General features: G+C 31.8%; 2 protein-coding genes across 3 annotated transcripts; one reads left to right on the forward strand and one right to left on the reverse strand.

Moving 5' to 3' along the window:
• LOC18604425 (alpha-galactosidase) lies at positions 9,961-16,205 on the reverse strand. Its single transcript, XM_007036892.2, has 15 exons — positions 15,951-16,205; positions 15,794-15,852; positions 15,645-15,701; positions 15,495-15,529; positions 14,656-14,759; positions 13,603-13,678; positions 13,448-13,506; positions 13,224-13,289; positions 12,333-12,416; positions 11,681-11,745; positions 11,449-11,531; positions 11,277-11,367; positions 11,155-11,204; positions 10,913-11,053; positions 9,961-10,301 (listed from the first exon to the last, which is right to left on the reverse strand). The coding sequence occupies exons 1-15, from the start codon at positions 16,130-16,132 to the stop codon at positions 10,215-10,217; spliced, it is 1,239 nt and encodes a 412-aa protein (XP_007036954.2). The 5' UTR covers positions 16,133-16,205; the 3' UTR covers positions 9,961-10,214.
• Positions 20,175-22,608, forward strand: LOC18604426 (UV-B-induced protein At3g17800, chloroplastic). Of its 2 annotated transcripts, none has more exons than XM_007036900.2 (4): positions 20,175-20,366; positions 20,457-20,617; positions 21,139-21,437; positions 21,528-22,608. In XM_007036900.2, the coding sequence occupies exons 2-4, from the start codon at positions 20,465-20,467 to the stop codon at positions 22,360-22,362; spliced, it is 1,287 nt and encodes a 428-aa protein (XP_007036962.2). In that variant the 5' UTR covers positions 20,175-20,366; positions 20,457-20,464; the 3' UTR covers positions 22,363-22,608. The 2 variants fall into 2 exon arrangements, with proteins under 2 accessions (XP_007036962.2, XP_007036963.2); XM_007036901.2 differs by having other exon boundaries at positions 20,175-20,277.

Consider the following 23,607-nt stretch of genomic DNA (forward strand, 5'->3'; position numbering starts at 1 on the left):
TTGTGGTTCTCTCCTCACTCATGAGTTAGAACTCAAGAAAGAAAAAGAAGAATATAGGAAGGAAACAAAAGAAAAGAAAAAGAGCATTGCACTAAAAGTCAGCATTCTTGAAGAAGAGTTGGAAGAGTTATCCTGTGATGATGATAAAGAGTTGGCACTGGTTGTAAGAAAATTCAGAAAGCTTATGGGAAGAAGAAATCGGAGACTAGCTAGAAGAGGGTTCAGAAAAGATCAAAGTCCTTCATGGAAAACAAGAAACAAATTTGACTCTAACAAAAAAGAGGAGCTGGCCTTCTTCGAATGCAAGAAGCCTGGACATTTTAAGTCCGAATGCCTATTGCTAAAGAATGAGACTCCAAAGAAAAACAAGAAATCAAAGAAAGCAATGGTGACAGTTGCTTGGGCAGACAGTGACAATTCAAGTTCTGAAAGTGAGGAAGGAAAAGCTAAGGAAAGGGCCAATCTGTGTTTGATAGCACAAAAAAATGACTTTGAGGTATCCTCATCCCCTTGTGATATTTCTATTGATGATTTACAAGATGAGTATGAGTGTCTTTATGATGAATTTGAAAAACTCCTTTCAAAATACAAGATTTTAAAGAAAAAGACTGCATTCCTTGAAAATTATTTAGAAAAGATAAGAGAAGAGTTCAATTCTGTTTTTGAGCAAAGAAATTTTCTACAAATTGAGTTACAACACTCAAAAACAGATTTTGAAGTTTTAAAATTAAAGCTGGACAATAAATCTGAAGCTTTGCAGAAATCACTTGATGAAAACACAACTCTTAAAAGTTTGAAAAATGAAACTTCAAAAAGAAATGTCTACTACAAGAAAAATCCTGCTAATGCAGCATCCAGGTGCTATATATGTAATAAATTTGGTCATTTATCATATGATTGTGTTATGAAAAGAAGCATGCAGAAAATAAGAAAAATATAGGTTCCAAAAAAATCCTATATTGCTATTAATAATCAAGGACCCATCAAGGTATGGGTACCTATAAAGACAAATTGAAATTCTATTTTGTAGGTTGAGCTGCCCTTAAAGGAGACATGCTCAATAGCTCAACTCAAGAAGAAGTAGCCTTGGTATATCGACAGTGGCCGCTCATGGCACATGACAAGAGATGAAATGTTATTTTCTCAGCTGGACAAAAGAAAAGGAGGTACCGTATTCTTTGGTGATGATTCAAAAGGTAGAATCCATGGTATAGGAACGGTTGGTAAGAACTCCCAAACTCAAATCAGTCATGTGTTATTGGTTAAAGGCTTAAAACATAATTTATTGAGCATTAGTCAACTATGTGATAAAGGATTTCAAGTATGCTTTGATTCAAATAAGTGTGAAGTGATAGATATAAGCACAAATAAAGTTTCATTTATAGGAAGAAGATTAAAGAATATGTATGTTGTGTTTCTTGAAGATCTTGAAATAAATTGTGAAATGTGTTTAGTAGCAAATGCTGAAAATGATAGCTGGCTATGGCATAGAAGACTAGGACATGTGAGCATGCATACTATGTCAAAATTAATTAAGAAAAATCTAGTTGTTGGACTGCCGAATGTAAAATTTGAAAATGATAAAGTATGTGATGCTTGCCAACTAGGAAAACAAGTTAAAACATCTTTTAAGACTAAGAAGATTGTATCCACATCAAAACCTTTTGAATTGCTGCACATTGATCTATTTGGTCTAATAAGAACAACTAGTCTAGGAGGAAAATCTTATGGCTTTGTAATAGTTGATGACTACTCTAGGTACACTTGGGGTCTATTTTCTTGCTCATAAGAATGATGCTCTATCAGCATTTATAAGTCATTGTAGGAAAGTTGAGAATGAAAAAGGACTAGCCATAGTTAGTATTAGGAGTGATCATGGAGGAGAGTTTGAAAGTGATGAATTTGAGAAATTTTGCAATGAAAAGGGGTTGGATCATAATTTTTCTACACCTAAAACACCCCAGCAAAATGGAGTTGTAGATAGGAAAAACCGAACCTTAAAAGAAATGGCTAAAACTATGCTTTGTAAGAATAACCTTCTAAAATATTTTTGGGCTGAGGTAGTGAACACAGCAGTGTATATACTTAATAGAGTTTCAATTAGAGCCATGATATCAAAGACTCCTTATGAACTATACAAGGGTTAGAAACCAAATATTTCACATCTTAGGAGTTTTGGTTGTAAGTGTTTTGTGTTAAATAATGGAAAACAGTCCTTAAGTAAGTTTGATGCAAAGAGTGATGAGGCAATATTTTTAGGATATGCATTAAACTTAAAGGCTTATAGAGTTTTCAACAAAAGAACTTTAACTATTGAAGAATCAATTCATGTAGTTTTTGATGAGTCCAATGCCTTACAAAAGGAAGTTCATACTGATAATGATGATGTAGAGATCTTAGAAAAGCAAATGGAAGAAATGAGTTTAGAGAACAATAAAAATAATGAAGAAAGCTCACCTAGAAGAGAAAATGAAACTCCACCTCTAGAAGATTTGCAAAGAACAGAAAATCAAAATAATGATCTTCCAAGGAGTTAGAGATATGCAAAAGATCACCCATAAGAACTAATCATAGGTGATATTTCTCAAAGAGTTAAAACTAGGAGAGCAACAAGAGAGACTTGTGAGTTTTCAGCTTCATATCTCAAATTGAGCCTAAGACATTTGAGGAAGCAGAACAGAGGAAAGCTAGATATTGGCCATGTAAGAGGAACTTGATCTATTCAAAAGAAATAGTGTGTGGTCATTAGTCTCTAAGCCTTTAAACCACCCAATTGTTGGAACAAAATGGGTGTTTAGAAATAAGTTAGATGAGCAAGGAAATGTAGTTAGAAATAAAGCTAGGTTAGTAGCCCAAGGATACAACCAAGAGGAAGAAATTGACTATGATGAAACTTTTGCACCGGTTGCTAGGATTGAAGCCATAAGGTTGTTGCTTGCTTTTGCATGCTTTATGAATTTTAAATTGTACCAAATGGATGTAAAGAGTGCATTTTTAAATGGTTTCATTCAAGAGGAAGTGTATGTTGAACAACCACCAAGATTTGAAGACTTTGAAAAACCAGATCATGTTTTCAAACTCCATAAAGCCTTGTATAGATTGAAACAAGCTCCTAAAGTTTGGTATGAGAAGCTTTCAAAATTTCAGGTTGAAAAAAGATATGTTAGGGGTAGCATTGATACTACATTGTTTATCAAAAGATATTTAAATGATTTAATTGTTGTTCAAATTTTTGTGGATGACATTATATTTGGTGCAACTAATAAGGCTTTATGCGAGAAGTTTGCCAAAGAGATGTAGGGTGAATTTGAGATGAGCATGATGGGTGAGCTGAAGTACTTTCTCGACTTTCAAATTAAACAAAGTGAGAAAGGAATCTTCATCAACCAAGAAAGATACACTCAAGATATGCTCAAAAAGTATGATATGCTGAAGCTAAAACCACTATGCACACCAACGAGTCCATCCACCAAACTTGATACTGATGAGAAAGGAAAAAGTATTGATCAAAAGCTCTATAGAGGTATGATTGGATCTTTACTCTACTTAACAGCAAGCAAACTAGATATTCAGTTTAGTGTGTGTTTGTGTGCTAGATTTCAGTCACAGCCTAAAGAATCACACTTAACTGCTGTTAAGAGAATTTTTAAATACCTCTTAGAAACACAAACCTTAGGAATATAGTACTCTAGAGAATCATCATTTAATCTTGTAGGGTATTCGGATGCAGAATTTGCAGGAAGCAAAATCGATAGAAAAAACACTAGTGGAACATGCCAATTTCTAGGAAGTATGCTAGTTTCTTGGTCTAGTAAGAAACAAAATTCTGTAGCACTCTCTACAGCTGAAGCAGAGTATATTTCCTTAGGTAGTTGTTGTGCTCAAATTTTGTGGATCAAACAACAACTAAGAGATTTTGGAATTACAGTACAAAATGTACCAATTTTCTATGATAACACAAGTGCAATCAATATATCTAAAAATCTTGTGCAGCATTCTAGAACTAAACATATTGAAATTAGGCACTATTTAGTTAGAGACCATGTAGTGAAGGGAGATGTTAAAATTGAGTTTGTGAATACTTTGCATCAACTAGCTGACATCTTTACCAAACCTCTAAATAAAGATAGATTTTGTGAAATTAGAAGGAATTTAAGAATGATTAATATGCAGGAGTTGTAAGAAAAATTTTTGACTCATACACGTAAAACAGAAGGCACTTAGTCGACTAAAGAAAATCTTAATCAACTAAGAGCATTCTGTTTCATTAAATAATAAGACTCAGTTAAGTTGAAGGCAGGAGGAATAAAATAATAAGAAGAAATTACCTACCAAGAAACAAAAATAGAGAAGAAAAATTGCTCCAACCAAAAATAAATTTATGAGGCAATTTTTGAATTTTGAAGAGGGCGTTACAAATTGCACTTAAATTGGGGGAGTTAGACAGTTTTTCATTTGGAATTAAACTGCTCTCAACCCATTCTCTTTACACTCACTCTCTCTACTGGAACCGAAGCCTGAAACTGAAACTCTACCCCTTAACCATTTGAAACCCTGTGTTGAAAATCTTCCAAACCAAATGGCTAAAACCTCTTAGAGCAAAGAGATTATTGAGAAGAAGAAAGGCAAACAGCCAATGGAAGAAAGTCTAGAAGTTAAAATACTAAAGAAACAGAATAGGATTGAATCAGGGTCTGTAAGTAAAGAATCTGAAAAATCAAAGAGTCACAAATCTGAAAAGAAGAAAGAAAAGAGAAAACTACACAAGAAAGGTACTTCTTCATCTTCTAAATTCAGAAATAAAGTGCATGAAGAGAGATTTAGAAAAATAGAGAATGCACCCATCACTTGTGGAAAATATATTGATTGGGAAAGTTTTAATGAAATGCTTGAAATTCTGACAAGTTTATCAGATTATTTTGAAGAGCTAAAATTGAAAGAATTCAGCACATTTAAAAACTGATCATACAGTGCTAGTTTAGTTAAGGAATTTTATTCGAGTATTATTGTTGAGAAGGATGAACTGGAGAAACTAGATGATTATTCTAATGAGAGTCTGATGTGTTTTTGAATGGGAAGGAATTTACTGTCACTGCTGCAGACTTAGGGGAACTTCTTAAGATAGAGTATAATGAGGGAGAATTTGAATTCCTTGAGAAGTATGACTCCTCATCCTTGTGGTAAGTGATCATAGGGAAGAAAGAAAAGTATTCCTCCAAGAGCAATGTAGGGCTTATTACAAGTCCTTAAATAAGGATTCTGCATTACTTTGTTGCAGCCAATATTCATGGCAAGAATGGAAGCTTAAGCTACATTAGCCTCCAAGATTTATGGCTAATGGAACATGCCTTTAATGGTGTTGCACTTAATCTGGGAAGGTTCATGATTGAAAGAATGAGGGGTGCATGCAGACTAGAGAATATCAACTTGCCTTATGAAAATATCATCACTTCTCTAGTGCAGAAGAAAGGGATTTAGAGTTCTAGATATGAGGTTGACAAGGTTAAAACTAGAGACCAAGCCATTTATTTAGGAAGCTTACCTAAAATGGGGTACAAACTTGATGGAAAAAGATACATTAAAAACCCCAAAGTTGGTCTAGGAAAGGAATCCTCCTTACCTACTCAACTAGAGGCAACACCATCTCAATTCTCAAATAAGGTAATCTTTAATCTGCTAATGAGAATTGATGGGAAGCTCACTAACCAGGGAGCAAGAATTCAGAAAATTAAAGAAAGGTTAACAAAAATGGAAAGCAAAATAAAAGGAAAACAAAAAGCGCCATCTGAACCAACTGCTGCAGACAGTTCTGCAACTCCTAGCTTGGCTCTAGTAGGACAAGAAGCTGAGGTGCAAGCTGAAGGTCATGAACCTGAGGTGGAACAACCAAGAAAATCACCCTCACCTAAGCCTCAAGACAAGGATGAATCTGATCAAGGTACTGAGGTGCTTGGATCACTTAATGAAAATCCCCCCTCTGAACCACAACCTCAACCATCTCCTCCACATTCTGAAGAAGTCTCAATCATGGGACTATTCCATCAAATGGTTCAAGATGAGAAAGCTGAGAAAGAGGTAGCTAAGGCAAAAGCTCAGCAAGCAGCATTTGCATCAACTCCTACTGCAGAAGAGCAGTCAGGGAAAGAAAAAGAAAAAGTTACTGAAGAACTACAGAAAAAGTCCAAACCACTAGGTATGCGCAAGAAAACAATGACAACCAAAACAAAGTTCATCAAAAGGAGGAAATCATCCAGATTGGCTGAGAAGGCCAAGCCAACACCAATCTCCTTTCCTCAAGACCCTCTTCTGATTTCATCCCCTGAAAAGTCCCCTGAGAAATCACCACCTCAACCAAAATCCTCTCCTCAACCCCTCAATGTCAAATACTACACTGATGATGAATCTTCTCCCTCATCCTCCTCTGAAGCTGATTAGGAATTGATGATGACAAAAAAATGGAGAAATATGGCAGGGACCTTAGGGGAGAATTTAGGGGAGATAGGAAGTAGAAACTGTCTAAAGGCAGTTTAGGAATATTAATTGTTAATTTGAGGAAATCTGCTGTTTGTGCCATGATGGCAATTGAACACTTAAATTTAACCCTGGTGTTTATGTTTTTGTGTGTAAAATGGGATTCTAATATGTTTATGCTATTTGGTTGTTGATAATTAAATATATGATGATGTCTTACTATTTATGGTATTTCAATTGCTGCTGATAAAAATCTGGTGTTGTACTGATATTGAGAAATGATGTTGATGGTTGATTTTTGTCATGTTTTCATGAATGGAAATGGTTTGTGGATATATATGGATGCAAACTATACTACATCTGACTGAATAATGTCATTTTTTATATGACATGAATAAAATTTACTAAAATAAATAAGCAAAATATGCACACACAAAGGGGGAGCACACACTTAGGGGGAGTAATCTCCATTTTTCTGCAGAATTGAAAAATAAAAAGACACTATGTTATTAATCAAGGAATGTTTTGTCATCATCAAAAAGGGGGAGATTGTTGGCTCCATTAGTTTTTGATGATAATAAAACATTCTCATTCATTTGTGTTTAATATTTCTACTTGAGTATGCAGAACAAAAATTATATGCAAATATGTAATCAATCATTGAAATGCACATATCAAAGAGTATAGGAATGAGGAAGTCACAATTGAACAGCAAGACAAAAGTCCCTTAGTTGATTAATGAAGAGCTTGTCAGCTAAGATTTAATTCAAAGGTTGGCGGGCTAAAGAGTATTGAGAAACAGAACCAACTTAGTCGACTAAGAAACGAGTTAGTTGACTAAGTGCACACTGCTAGAACTACCAGAAACTGCGAATAGAAGATAGAGACAACTTAGTCGACTAAGATATCGGTTAGTCGACTAAAAGCATTCTGCCTGCAAGTTTGAATTCTGCACTAAAAAACAGTTTAACGGTTAGAACCAACTCCCAACTGTTTTCAACGACTAGAAAACTGTCAAACTGCCATCAGAGTTATTTCTCCAAGTACAAAAGAGGGTTCTAACGGCTAGAAATGCATTGAAGGCTTCCAAGAACACACAAAAGAGCTGAAAAACTAGAAAACATCCTCTATACTTCACTGCACTCAACGCCCATCCTTGTAATTGTATTTTGCACTTCAACTTGTACCACTTAGATCAACATTGTGATCATAGGTACACTTCTTTTTTCATTTCTCTTTATGTTCTTAGAGTGAAAGGGTCACTTTAAAGGGTTCAATCAAGCTAGGATTGCTTGTTTGAGTTAAGGTTCTAACTTAGCCTTGAAAAGTTAGGTGTTGGGTTATAGTTGAGTCCGAAAAAAACTATTGTGAAAGGTTTTGATTAAGCCTGGTAAAAGCCATTGTTAAGCTTGGTGAAAGCTTGTTAATTTCACCGGTTCTTAGTGGATTGGTTGGAAAATCATTTGTTGGATAATTAAGGTAGTGGATGTAAGTTTTGGATCGAACCACTCTAAATTCCTACGCATTGTCTACTCTGTTTTTACTTTTATTGCTTTTTAAATTAGTTCCTTATCTTGCCAAGAGACAAAAAATGCTATTCACCCCCCTCTAGCACATTTAATTGGGATCAACAGACTTTTTGTTATCAACAGAATTACCAATGGAATTTTACTATTGTTAGTGTGTTTCCAATAAAATTTTTCGTTGGTAATACGTTTTCAACAGAATTTCGCAATGAAATTCTCAATAGACTTTTTCCGTCGATATTGCGTTTCCAACGGAAACGTTCGTTGGTAATGCGTTTCCAACTAAATTCTGTTGGAAATTACCAACGAAATTTTCTACTGGCAAATCTGTTGGAAATTTTCAACAGAATATTTTGTTGGTAATTCCGTTGATAATTTCCAACAAAAACTATTGTTGGAAAATCTATTGGTGATTTCCAACAAAAAATACTGTTGAAATTTCATTAAAAATTTCCAACAAAATATTCCATTGGAAATTTCGTTGGTAATTTCTAATGAAAAATTTATTTGAAAATGCAATGCCAACTGAAAAATTTCGTTGGTAATTTTCAACAGAATTTCGTTCGAAACCCATTACTAATGAAAAATTTCATTGAAAATTTCTAACAAAATTCCATAGGAAAAGCATTTTCAATGAAAAAGTCCGTCAGAATTTTAGTCATTTCTAATGGAATTGACCTACAATTTTGTAGATTTTTTTTTGACGGAATTATGTGCTTTTTCCAATGACAATTTTTCATCAAAAAATTTCCAACGAAAAATATTACCAATGACACTTTCAGGGATGGAATTTTTAACAAAAATTTTTGTTGGAAATTTGTAGGAAGAAAAGCATTTTCAACAGAATTTTGACTTTTTCTAATTAAAATTTTTTTCCGAAAGAACTCATTAATTTTGTAGTGTCTTATCCTTGAAAAGATTGTTGTCAAGGTTAAGCCTAAGCCTTAAAAAAACTGATTTGTAAAGGATATGCTTGAACCTTGAAAAAGTAGTTTTATAGTGAATTGACACCTTCTTGGTGATCCAAGGAAGCGGATGTAGGCATCAAGGCCAAACTTTGATAAATCTTTGTGTCTTCTTCTTATTCTTTAAAATTGCTATTCATTTTTATTGAATTCTTTAATTAATTTTTAAAACACTTGGAAAAAGTTTTATGCAATTTTAATTCATTGTGGTGAAGAAGCTATTTGTTCTTAATTGGTCTAAAAGTGCGTTAGCCTTAAAAAATTTTAAAAAAAAAATTAAAATACTCAATTCATCCCTTTCTTGAGTTTATACTTTTGAGCTAATATTGTAATAGTATTGGTGGATATTATTGCAATGATTGGATCAATAAAGTTTCGTAATCAATTGAAGAAACTAAAATAATATTTAAAAAAAAAAGCTTGATATCTTCATTAGTGACCTCATCCAACATGCCAATAGAAGTCTAGTACCATACAAGCTGAAGACTTCCGGTTAGAATAATAAACTGGCTTGAAGGCTTGCAACCTGTACAATTACACAACTTAACATAACTCACATCTGAAGACTTATTGGAAACTAAAATAAAATTTGATTAAAGGGAATCCAAAAAAAATATTAATCATGAGATGATATAAATTTGGACTTACAACTGTAGAGAATGATACTTAAAGATTCCATTAATATTCTTAATTGCAATATGTCTTATATTAATAGACAAGAGTTGCTACTTCATTGGTTATTGAATTAATTAATAACAAATTCAAAACTCTAAAAAAAATATGCGTGAATCTCTTTGGAGATGAAACATTTGAATCACTTCTGAGGTAATTTTATTTTTTATCTTTAATTATCTTAGATAAATTCTTAACTTTTATCTTGAACAATAATAATTGTTATTCAATTAAAAAAATTTAAAATTCCATGCAATAAAAAATAACAACTTGAAGTCGAAGGACGTGTAAGATCATTTACTTTAAAAGTTTTAATACTAAAATCATAATAGCAAAATAACAATATGACTTTAAAGAAAAAGATTCGAATATAAATATTTTGAATAAATAAATACATATAAATGTTATTAAAGCAAATGATGTTTGCTTTTCTTCAAACTGTTGTACTTTGTTTTCGTTGATTTGACTTACATACTTGGTTTGTAACCTTATTATAAATGAAGTTTGTATGAGCGTAAAGTCGTAGTTTAATAAAGCTTATGTTCCTCTTCCACGCATGGGTGGCATCATCTGCTTGTGCTCAGTGGGGAGTAAGCACATACATTTTACAAGCATGCGATTCCAACTGTGCCGATATTTGGCCCTTCAATGAGTATTCAGTTGAATGCTGTGTGCAAAACAGTATATATGTATATAAGAACTCAATAACAGCTTTAATTATAAGTAAAATAACCTTTAAAAAAACTCTTAAATTATTTAAAATTTTTAAATAAATTTTTATATTTTATTCTGTTCAATCAAATTTTTATATTTTTATTTTTAACTAAATAAATTTTTATATTTTTATTTTGAATTAAATAAATTCTTATGATTAATAATTGACTTAATAAAAATATCATTTCTCATTCTATGTTATGTGGCGTTGATATAAAACTAACTTGACATGTTAATAATGAGGTAATATATTGATATAATATGATTATATAATTATATTATATTTTTCATCTTTCACATCATTATTACATTAATATCGTATGGATATAAAATAATAATGAATAATTTGATTAAAGATAATTAATCAATTATTAGTTATAAAATTTATTTAATTTAAAATAAAAATATTAATATTGAATTTAACAGAATAAAAAAATAAAAAATTAATTTTTTTTAACATTATAATATATATATATATATATATATATATATATATATATATATNAAAAGATATTATTACTATATATATATATATTATATATATATATATGTATCCTCACTCACCGTCCATAAATCCCGTGCCTTGACGGCAACCGTTGGTTGAAGGCCTATGTCAGACCAGAGTGCGGTGACGTTGGCTTTCCGCGAACCTCTATTCCATAGCACCACGGCTACCTTATTATCGCTAAGAGGACCAGCCCAAACCTAGGGTTATTCAAATTCAATTAACAAAATTAGTTGAGCTACCATTATTGAAACAGACTGATCGCCACTGCATTAAAACCTGAAAGATCCTGGTAACTGACCTCTAAATGTCCATCCCTCTTCACCTTTTTACCTTGAACACCTAGCTTGTCTGTTGACAAACTCATAGTTTTCAGCCATAAAAACCCATCACTAATTGTTTCAAACAACTTAATTAATTTACCTTGATTGACTGCAATGACATCCTCATTACTGAGTATTTCATAAGTGTCATTGTCCATCGTGCGTATGTCACACCCAATTATTAAAGGAGCCTGTCGATCAACCAAAAGAAAAAACTCATAACTTTGTCAGAAAGGAGCGGTGTATGCAATTTAAGCTGTTTCCCTTCCCACCTTAGCTATTGCCCATATGCTAAAATGCGAACGATACTCGTCCACTGTCATCCCTCCATTCCCAACTTCTAACATATCGGGATCTAATAATACCATAAAGTTCAATACAAGAAGAAAATAGTGTAGCATTAGTAACATAAAAGAGTACTTAATTAACAGACTTTTGATCCAGTTTTTTGCTGGTTGCAATGGAAACCACTGTAGAGGAGAATTCATAACTTTTGTTAATTACCATTCCAACCTCCGGGCCCAGCATAAGATGCCCACTCGTCGTTTCGATCAGCACGAACTATCATGCTTTGTCAAACAATTAATAGAGAAAAAAAGAGGTAAATTATTTACAATAAAGATTGCTACTTAACAAGGATTTTAAAATTTCGGTATTTGTCTAAGGATTTTTTCATTGGGATTTCTTAATGAGAAGTTAAGTATTTAAATTGTCATCTTTAGAAGGAAAAAAAAAATTTATTATTAATTATTGATTAATTAATTTAATTAAAATATCACTTATCATTTTATATCACATATATTGAAATAACATGCTGATATATAATAATAATTTTTTATAAATATTTTAATCTGTCATGATGACATGTCATATGATATTTTTTATCTTCCATATTATCATTTTATGCATATAAAATGACATATGATATTATAATTAATGATCATTAACCATAAACACTTATTGGATTCAAAAAAAATATTAAGATATGATTGAATTATGTAATAAAAGAATAAATATTTATTTAAATTTTTTTAAATAATTTAAGAATTCCTACATTGTATAAAAATAATTAATAAAAAAAATAGTAAAAAATATTAATATAGCGTAAGGTTAGAGGTGAGTATTTATTTTATGGTTAGTTAGACATATAACAAACCTGTCCCAATTATCACGGACGTCTCCCGAGGTTCTCCAACTATTTCCAATATCCGGGGCCCAAGTGGCCGGGTGTTCCCGTCCCCTGCCATATGTTCACGACAGAATTCACCGACCAAGTTTTTCTTCTATTTAAACATTAAAAAGATCTACTACAATGACTTGGCACACAAGACCAGTAGTGAAAAGCTGATTTACTCACAAAAATAATGTTAAAGTCCCTAACAAGGCAAACTACTCTCAGGCATTTAAATATAAGTTAATATCATCAATTTTTTTGTCATTGATTATTTCTTCCCATTCATATTACTAATTATCACCATCCAAGTCATTAATTTTGCTTTGCTTTCCATTTATAGCCTGAGAATTACATACCGATGTCACATTTTCTTTTGGTATCGGGACAGGAAACATACATTAAAAAAACCATATCAAATCAAGCATTAATATACCTCTTAGAATTAGGGAACTTAAGAAAATAACCACCATAAAGACAATATAACAAAAGATAAGGAAAAGTTTACATCAATCCTTTTGACATTAAATTCAATTAGAACCAGAAACTTTATGTTGAAGAACTCAAATTTAAATTTTGAAGAGAATTTAAATTTAAATTGGAATAAAAAATATTATATATATATATATATATGTATGTATGAATATATAATAGGTTTTATACATAGCTATGTTACTTTTCTTGGGGCATGCAGATTATATAAATTTGGGAATCTAGAGAGATTTTCATTTTAATCAGATCAAAACCAATTAAGAATCTAAAAAGTAAAGAGCAATTAATTACACTTTTGCTCTCAGAGTATGATTTTAGTTTAATTTGTCTTAAATAATTAAGATCAACTTCCAAAATAATATCAATTTACACATGTGATCTTACCATTCACAGATAGAAAAAAAGATGGGCCTCCCTGTGCTCAACAGTGCCTCACTCATTCTGTGGTACCTATGAGCAAACCACAAGAATTACCATTAGAAAACTCTAAAGCAAAAAATATAGCCAGTTTTTGAGTTTAGTCCTTAATTAAGCGAATAAATTCTGATTACACAAAAAATACGAAAAAAGAAGAAGAAGAAGAAGAACTCTAAAAGCAGTGAATATACCTCTCTCTTGGAGTTATACCATAATTCTCACAGTTGTCATACTTCAAGTAGTCAACTCCCTACGTGTTAAAATATATAATTGACCTCAGACAAAAAAAAAAGAATAAAGTAACAAAAAAAAATGAGAGTATTAATTTCATAAACGGCATGATTACCCAAGAGGCAAAAGTTTTTGCGTCTTGCTCTTCATGATCTAATGATCCAGGCATGGTTCTACTACATGTTTTAGTCCTTCATAAAACAAGGAGAGCTTTGAAACAAAAAGGAAATAAATAAATATACACACACCTACTAATATATATGTTTGATGGAAAGAACAAATTTATAACGTACTAACATAGCAATAAAAGCACACTGATGGAGATTTGACTACTTGATTTCTTGATTTCACTAAAATGAAAAATTATTTTTGTATACCCACAATGAAAATTTTAAATTTCATAAATGAGATTAAAAGTTAACAAGTGTCTTATTATCAATAAAAATTAATTTATAAAATAACTCACATAATCATAACTCTTTTCCCTCCAAAAGATAAATTCTACATTACCGATTAATAATTTTAAATGAAAACCTAAAAATACAAGCAAATAAGATTTTTATTTTTGTATGGAAGAAGTTTTCGTATATTGATATTTTTATTTATGCTAGTATTAGTATTTGTAATTACGTGCGTTGTACATGAGTATTAATTCCTTAAACTCAATAATTTTATAATTTTAATTTATAAATTTTTAATATTGTTGGAATTACAAATTTTATCAACAATAGAAACTTAGAATAACACAACACTACTTTTACCGAAACATATCTTATGAATAATACTTTTATCAAAATATGATGATAAGTACAATTTTCTTCTATCATTTTAATTAATTTTAATTTGAAGTGATTAGGGTGGATTCCTTTAGCATATAAAGAGTTTACTTGCATTAATTTAATAGTTTATTTTCATTATTCATACTTTTTTTTAAATTGCTTTTATGTATAAATACCTATAAATTAAGGAAATCAAACTTTTCTATGTTCTCCAATTTATATATATATATATATCTTAAAAGTTTTATTTAATAGAGTTAATATTTAATTAATTAATTATTGAGTTGGTATAAAAAAATTTTACACACACATACATACATACAAATATATATATATATATATATATATATATATATATATATTATAAAATTCTGAATATATATTCGTACCCTGCATCAGAGTAAATACCAAGCTTTAATCCTTTACTGTGGACATAATATGCTAATGCCTTCATTCCAGATGGAAAATTTGAAGCTTTGGAAACTAGGTTTCCCTGCCGAAATGAAGATATTTTACTAGTTATTAATTTGCAATAGCATGAAAAAAAATTTGTACCAAAAGAATAAAAAAATAAAACAAAAGAAGAAAGAATGATAAATGCTGTTATACATTCTTGATATAATGCTCACACAAATTGCTAGTTGAATTAGTTGATACTATTTTCACTTACATAAATGATTTTTTCACTTTCGAGAAAGATAATAAATTAATACTAAAATTACCATTAAAGATGATTATTTTATGCACAAATGGTAGAATTTTTAAATTTTTTCAGGATTGATATAAGGAATGATAAATGTTAATGCACAAGCAAAGGAGTTTACAATTGACAATACATACTTTCCCCACGTTATTTTTGTTAAAAGAACCTTCTCTAAGTTTTGAGTACACTAGAAATATATATATATATATATTTGAAACTTGGCTCCCACTAATTTCAATTAAAATAAAAATAAAACAAGAAGAGGAAAATTAACAATTGGAGTCTTCCTCTATATTCTTGTTCTCCTTCTAGTTCAAATTTTAATTTAATTACTTCATTAAATAATGTTTTGAAAACATGAATTAAAATGAGAAATAAATGCTTGAAATATACTAAAACTCTACATGCTCACTGTGTCATTGAATGAAAAATAAAAAAAAATATTACAATTTTATTGTTAAAATAGACAAGATTTTAGGAGAGACAATAGTGTATAGCTGTAGAATTCAAAAGGGGGAGGAGTACCTTAGCGTCTCGACTAGGCTCGCCCCAGCAATCATCTGGAAGAGATATATATACATATGCATAGAAGACGATGAAGGAGGAGTAGACAACACGGAATAAATGATTAGTTGTCAATTCTGATTGTAAAGTATACGAAAGACAGCAAATTACCTAAGTTTACATATTTATATCCAAGCTTAGCAAGTCCCCTTGCCTCCATTGCATCCGCTATGATGAAGAAACAAATTTCAAATTTTGCAATCCCAAGGCTAACAAAGGCTTTAATTGAGAAATGATTATTTTATTAATGGTAAATATACCTGTTTCTTTAATTGCTTTCTCTTCGATATCACAACCAAAATGATTCCAGCTATTCCATCTGATCACCAACCAATGATAAAAGTATATAATATGTAAAAGCAATCAAAATATTCTAAGGAGAATGCTATATATAGCACGCTATGCCATCGGGCTTACCCCATCGGCGGTGTGCGACCAAGTCCATTTGCGAAAGTTTTCCTTCTCATCTGCTGAAACGAATTGGAACTTCTCCCCACCATTCGGTCAGCAGCGGCAACCCCATCACCATTCGAGACCGACCAAACGACTAAGGCTAACCCCACTGCCAAACACAAATATGCAGAAGAAGAATCACCCATATTCCTGCCTCAAAATTCCACAAACAAATTGGTTTTATTTTTTGGCTCTAGGACATGAAGCAATGATGAAATGATAACACAACATCAATATTTATACTGCTATTTCTGTTAAATATCCATTTAAAAATATCTAAATAAGTAATGGAAAGCCAATGTTATTTCACTTTCTCATATTACTTTGTAATTAATTCTCAAAATTAATATTCTGTCGCTGATGATAGATCCCTATAGCCCATACATAAAAAGTTCCAAAATTACTCATTTTCAGGCAGTAATGCTTTGTCTTTCATAGATACTGTCTAACGTTGATGTATTCAATTTTTTTTACCTACTAAAAATATCAAAGCAAGACCAAAGGTGTGTAAATACATTTCTTGTTTAAAAATCTCCAAACATGCTCTTCTCGTTCCTTCCCAACATCTGATAGAGTTGAAATGATACATAGAATCAACTTGCACAAGGATAACACAGCTAATTAATCGAGCAATTATCTAAATTTTTATATGCCACAAAAGAAAAAGCTCTATTTGACCTTATTACAATAGAGTTAAAAAGAGTGACACACTACAATGCAAAGAGAAATAAAAAGTATGTTTGATTCACAGAATTGGAATAGAGGTAAAATTGTACTATTATATAGTTTGGTTCATAAAATGGAATACATTATTATGAAAGTTTAATAATATGTTTGATAGGAATAGTTATAGGAATAACTAAGAAATAAGTGTTAAATAATAAAACTATCCTTTTTGAAAAAAAATTAAGAATTTATTTTACCAAAAGGTAAAAATACCCAAATAATAGGTGACTATATGAAAATATCATTTTGCTATGAACAATTTTGAGAGAAAAGTATTAGTAAATTAAGAGAAATCTTATTTAAGTGCGTATTTACAAATGAAGTGAGGGCTTATTTATAGGCTAGTAACCTATTGAATCTGTCAGTTAAAATTCTACTACATAAATATATATATCGAATACATAGTATATAAGCAAGCAGAGTATCGATTTCCTTCCACAATACATCCAACCATTTTTCGACTTGAGTTTCTCTATCTTTAGGTAGAATTGGGTAAAGTGATTTTCATAAAAGTTATAGCTCTATCTCTTAGCTTTCCAATGGTCTAAGAATCGCATCATTTGAAATTCTGTAGTTCAAGTTATGACTAAAATACTAAAGCATATGCAAGTAAACTTTCGAGTCTTTTAACACTTTACTTTTCAAAATTAAACCCAATCCTTTTAATTCTTACAAAAAATTTAAAAACTAATAAATAATAACCAAATTAAAAGAAATAACATAAAATTAAAATAACTCACTTAAAAATAAACTAATTATAAAAACAACTAAAAAAAAGTAAATTATAATTGAAAATTAAGGACTTAAATAAAATTGGACTAAAATAATTTTATAAAATAAAATTATCACACTTCCAAACTTAAGATTTTGCTAGTCCTCAAGCAAAAGAAATCACAAAAAGAAAACTGAAAATAAAAATCCTTACGTGGGAGATAGAAATATCAAATCATGATTTCCAAATTTTTTTTCAGAAATTAACTCAAATTCCAACTTAGAGTAATATATAGCTAATCCTTAAAGTCATACATCAATTTAAGTGAAAACTTATTTTTCGAATGGACTTCCCTTGTGTGTGTGTGAATGCTCTCTTACAAATAATATCATGCAATTTGAATTAGTTTATATCAAATCTAAGCATAGATTGTACTAAGATCCTATAAGTTTACTTTTCATCTCTCTCTCCGCTAATGTAGATTAATACTTATTTAAGGATCAATAGATCTTTATCAAGCGTGTAATGTAAGGCTAGGATTTAGGTATGACAAAGGATATATTGAGGTTCAACTTCACCCTAAGCACGTAATTATTTTAGGACCTATAGAGCTTTATTTTTCTTTACCAAGTACACCATTTTCAGTAATTTTTTTCTTTTTCTCTTTTTTTTTTGTTATCACAATTTCACACCCCCAAACTTATTTTTTTTTTTATTGTAGGTAGTGGGGTAAATTCTAACAATTTTTGAAAATTTTTTTGGCAACTCCACCTTTTTACATTTTTCAACATTTAGCTCATCTTGTGAATCATCATTATCACTCCACGTTGCCATTATCCCTCTTTTCTTGAAATTTCTTGAAGTCCTTTTTCTAGCTTCTTGCAATCAAAACATGTTAAGAGGTCTCTTATACACTCTTCCTTAAGCATATCCCTCTTCATAGGTTTTCTAACTATAGAGTTCTTCTTTATGAACTTATAAAATTTTCTTGCTAACATAGCCAAATCTCTTCCATTTTCACTCTCACTTTTGATGTTTCTCTTATCCTCCTTGACTAAAGATTTAAGGATTAAACCCTTTTGTTTGGTCTTTTCCTTTTTAGGTTTTTTCTCTCACTTTCATGTTTAAGTGTCATCTCATAGGTGAGAAGGGAACCTATGAGCTTTTCCAACCTAAAATCATTTGAATTTCTAACCTCTTTTGTAGCTGTGACTTTGGATTTTCAAGATTTTGGTAAGTTATAAAGGATCTTCTTTACAAGTTGTGCATTGAGAAAATCCTTTCCTAAAGCTTTTAAACCACTAACAATATTTATGAATATTTCAAACATCTCATTAATAGATTCACATTTTTTTATCCTAAAAAGTTCATAGTCATTACACATAACCTAAAACTTTTTTGGAACCACGAGTTGCTAATTGAGAAAAGCCACTATTATTTGAATCATATTGCATTTTCACTTTTAATCACTTATTTCAGCTCTTTAAATTTTAACATATGTAAATATTATATTTTTCCTTTTCAAATACAATATTTATTTTTTTGTTTCTTGATGAATTTAGAGTAAGATTTAAGAAACTAATTCTTCATTTATGATGTCCAATCAATCTACATCTCTAGTTGATGAATTGCAATTATCGATACAATAAAAGATAAATATTAAACATATATTCGAATATTTATTCAATAGTTGATATATAATGTTGTTACTCGAAAATATAATTCAAAAATTTTCTTTATCAAATAAAAAAAGATAAATATTATATATGAATCAATCATGTCTAATTTAAGAAATAAAAGAAAAAGAACAAGAAAAATCTTGTCTCATATTTGCTTGTAGATACCGAAGCAAAACGCAAGAGATGTAAAGCCACAAAAGAAATAATCCAGTCAAAACAAAACACGTAAACCTAACAACTCGGAATCCAGTGATTGCACAGAAACTGATTACGTAGCAGCCCACGGGACCTTGCCCTCAACCATCAAACCGCCTGCAAGTGGGGCCCTTCACTCTTACCTTGTCCTTCTCTGGCCTGAGATCAAAAAATCTTTTGCCCGAGTGTCTAAATTACCAAACTATCCTTATTTTTATCATTTAGGTAATAGGGCGTTCTATATTATTTGAATTTTAAAAAAGACATTTTAATTCCTTTGTTTAAAAATGTTGTTTATAATTTTTTAAATGTTTACACTGTTGTTCAATAATTAAGAAAAAAACTTCCAACATCACATAAACTATTATTTCTCAAAAAACATGTCTTTTTATATTATTTTCTTAATGTAGACATATTCTCTTTTTAAAAAAATGATTTTATAGAAAAAAAGAAAGTAAAGGAAATTTAATTTTGAAAGTTTTAAGAAAAAGTTTACAATTTTAAAAGTATATTTTTTAAATAGATTATATTTAAATTAGAAAATTGATATAAAGAACATCTATGTCTTAAAATGTATATTTGGCACACAATAAATGATGTGCTTATATTTTTTTGAACTGCTGACTAATAATATAAATCATAAAAGATAAAAATATTATTTTAAAATAAAAGAAACTAAAATGTCACTTTAGAGAGAGATTTTTTTGCGTTTTATATCGTAAGAGGATAAGGACGTGTGCAAAAATCAAAGAAAATTCAGCGCAAGGCAATACGGTAAATAACGCAAACAAGAGCACCTTTTATTTATGGGGTAGGCACCAAAGGCTAATGTGAATCACATTTTCATTTTTGTTTAACAATGGAAAAGAGAAATAATGTGTATATTAATAAGAATAGGCAGTGCTCGGCACGCTGATTTCCCCGAAACCAACCTCTCGGCTCTCAAACAACAGCCACAACAGCGGGCAGGCCGGCTCAGGTAACAACCCAGTCGAACCAAACAAGAGAAATCAATCAAATAAAAATCCCCCTTCTGCTTGATCTCATACTCGCTCTCCACTCTCCAAGGTAAATCTTTTGCTCCGACCAAGTTGTTCTCTGTAGCTTTTCTTTGTGGGGGTAATTTTCTTTAAGTGATGGAAAATTGGATCTTTGTAGGGCTGAAGATGGATGCAGCTACAGCCTCAGCCTCTGTGGTTGGATCTTCTATGACTACACGTCGACCTCCAAGCTCCGTTACCAGATCGGCTATTTTGACTGCCAACGAGCCCCATTTTCTACGTTTCGCCGCCAAACCTCGCCTCCCCTTCTCGATTAAAGTATCGGTTTAGCTACTACCTTTTTCATGTTTCTTATGATATCTTTACCTCTTTTGGGGTTCCCGCCATCCTCTTTTTAACATATGCTCTGGTTGGTAGATTATTTACTTCTTATAGTTGTGTGAATTTGTGGTTTTGTTTCGCGTTTGTATGAACTTTATGAGGAAAAAATGAAGGGAAAATCTTGATACTGGCTAACCCACCTGGCCTGGAACATATTTTTCGGCTGATTATGATTTTTTTTAATTCTTATGGAGATTAACATGCACCAAAATACATAGTACTATATGTTGATGCGTCATCCTGTTAATGGAATGGAAATTTCATTTTCCATGGGCTAGCGTTTTGATGGTTCCATTTATTTTTGTATTTGTGGAGTCTATTAAACAGATTTTCGCGGTTCAATTACTGTAGTTTTGTTTGGGAAGGTCATTTAGGATTGATGCAGTCATGTGGATGTTGAACATACTTGGCAACTCAGTATCTAATTTGGTGTTTTTCTGGTTATCAATTCATTGAAGCATTATTCTCCACTTTCTTACTCAAAACCACGGAATGGGAGAATGGCTTTGGGGAGTAGGAGAGGCATGGTTGTAAGGGCATCATCATCTCCTGACTCAGCTGGACCCACTGCTCCAATTGCACCACTTCAGATGGAGTCTCCAATTGGGCAGTTTTTGTCTCAAATCTTGATAAGTCATCCACATCTTGTGCCTGCGGCAGTTGAGCAGCAGCTTGAGCAGCTTCAAACTGATCGTGATGCTGAGGAAAAGAAAGAAGAGCCATCTGCTTCAGCAGGCACGGATTTAGTGTTGTATAGGTTGGTGACTCATCTTACTATATGGTAATAACCATGATAGACTTGACATGAAAATTTATAATCTCACTGAAAGTTTTGAATTTATTGCAGGAGAATTGCCGAGGTTAAGGCTAATGAGAGAAAAAAGGCTTTAGAAGAGATCCTCTATGCATTGGTTGTACAGAAGTTTATGGATGCCAATGTTTCTTTGGTGCCTGCAATGACTCCCTCATCTACAGATCCTTCTGGTCGAGTGGACATGTGGCCTAGCGAAGAAGACAAACTTGAGCTGCTTCACTCACCTGAAGCCTATGAGATGATCCAAAACCACCTAGCTCTAATTCTGGGAAATCGCTTGGGTGACTCAACATCTGTAGCACAGATAAGCAAACTCAGGGTTGGGCAGGTCTATGCTGCATCAGTGATGTATGGGTACTTCCTGAAGCGGGTTGACCAGCGGTTTCAGCTTGAAAAGACCATGAAAATTCTTCCAAACGCTTCAAATGGTGAAAAAAGTGGTATTGAGCAATCTGTCGGGGAGGACATGAGAACTGCTGGTCTAGGAGACTCCTATAAAGCTGTTTCATCACACCCTGAAGTGTCATCTTGGTCTGGTGGCATCAGTCCTGGAGGTTTTGGTCATGGGATAAAGCCCTGTCGATTACGGACTTATGTGATGTCCTTTGATGGGGAGACACTTCAGAAATTTGCAGCAATAAGATCAAAAGAAGCTGTTAGCATTATTGAGAAGCACACAGAGGCCCTGTTTGGAAGACCTGAGATTGTTATAACTCCTCAGGGGACTGTTGATTCTTCCAAGGATGAGCTTATTAAGATTAGCTTTAATGGTTTGAAGAGACTTGTTTTGGAGGCTGTCACTTTTGGTTCTTTTCTATGGGATGTGGAAAGCTACGTAGACTCAAGGTACCATTTTGTTATGAATTAAGCTATGTTGCATTTCATCCCTGCCAAAACAAACTTTGTGGCAGGGACTGAGCTGACTAGAATATGGTTTAATTGAGTGTAAATTTGGTGATTGTTACTTAGTAATTGCACTGATTATTCTGTATATAGTAATGTTTTCTGTTGGAATTTGCATATTGACATAGCTGTTTTTGTGAAATTCGTCTTATCTTTCATCTTTATTCTATTATTGGAATGAATATATGCAATATTAACTTTTGAGCTGTGATATTCGGATCATGTTATTTGGTTTTGAGTTATCTGATTCATTTTTAATATCATCTATCCGAATTGGGTCAACATGATGCATTAGTTTAGCTGTGCATACTACCTGTTTGTTGGATCCGTTGTCTCACTAAACCTTTATGTAAATAAATGTATGGATATAGGTTTAATTCTTGAATTCTAAACTACAAGACACTGAATTCAAAACTCTAGAATGATACTGGTATCGCAAACACCATCCTTCTCCCCTCTTCTCCCTCTCAAGAAAGAAAAGGAATAAGGAAACCAAAGAGAAAGGAGAAACTGAGTTAGCTTTGCTTTTGAATTCTTAATAAGCCGGGAATGAACGTGAAAATGTGGAGCATAAGTAAGTCGTTATCAGGGACCTAACTGATAAAGATGGTTGATTGATGACATTATAAATCTATCTAAATTAGTTTTTTCAACATTATAAACGTTTTTGGTACTTTTATAAGCTATCTATGGTTGAGTTGATCATTGAAGAAAGCTGAAGTAGGCCCATGATAAATATGTTTGATTGCTTTTTTTTTTTTGTTTAATAGATGTTTGATTGCTTTGTTGGTTATCTTTTGTAAAGACTTTATCTTTAATGCAATCAGTAGGGGTTACAACTCTTTGTTTGGAAATTGAAGAACTGCACCAAATTGAGCAATTTGTTGGTATTGGGTTTTCATTGCCCAGACTATTGTGTTGGCTCTTAGTTTAGTTAGACTGACGAACTCGAAATGATCTCGCTATGTTTTAAAACTATCACAGAGAGGGAAGAAGAAATGGTGGGAGAGGTACTAGTGTAAATGAGAGGGGTTAGTTTTCCTTTGTTTGATTTTAAGAAACAAGGAGCGGAAGCAAATTGGTTAAGCTTTTTCTTTTCTGTCTGCTGTCGGCATGTTCTTCTACCCTACTGATGAGATCGAGTTTTGAGCTTTCTTGAACATAGACTGAAGTGTCTTAGTTTGGTTGCCATGCTTCATGGGTTAAGTTT

The sequence above is a fragment of the Theobroma cacao genome, chromosome 3, assembly GCF_000208745.1.
Source record: "Theobroma cacao cultivar B97-61/B2 chromosome 3, Criollo_cocoa_genome_V2, whole genome shotgun sequence".
NCBI classification, from domain to species: Eukaryota; Viridiplantae; Streptophyta; class Magnoliopsida; order Malvales; family Malvaceae; genus Theobroma; species Theobroma cacao.

Excerpts from the sequence above, each read along its gene's own strand:
- LOC18604425 (XM_007036892.2), bottom strand. The coding sequence starts at position 16,132 with ATGGGTGATTCTTCTTCTGCATATTTGTGTTTGGCAGTGGGGTTAGCC. Across the intron at positions 15,530-15,644 it reads ATATAAATATGTAAACTTAG|ATGATTGCTGGGGCGAGCCT; the intron begins GTAATTTGCTGT and ends TATCTCTTCCAG. Across the intron at positions 13,507-13,602 it reads CAAAAACTTTTGCCTCTTGG|GGAGTTGACTACTTGAAGTA; the intron begins GTAATCATGCCG and ends TTTAACACGTAG.
- LOC18604426 (XM_007036900.2), top strand. The coding sequence starts at position 20,465 with ATGGATGCAGCTACAGCCTCAGCCTCTGTGGTTGGATCTTCTATGACT. Across the intron at positions 20,618-21,138 it reads GCCTCCCCTTCTCGATTAAA|CATTATTCTCCACTTTCTTA; the intron begins GTATCGGTTTAG and ends AATTCATTGAAG. Across the intron at positions 21,438-21,527 it reads ACGGATTTAGTGTTGTATAG|GAGAATTGCCGAGGTTAAGG; the intron begins GTTGGTGACTCA and ends AATTTATTGCAG.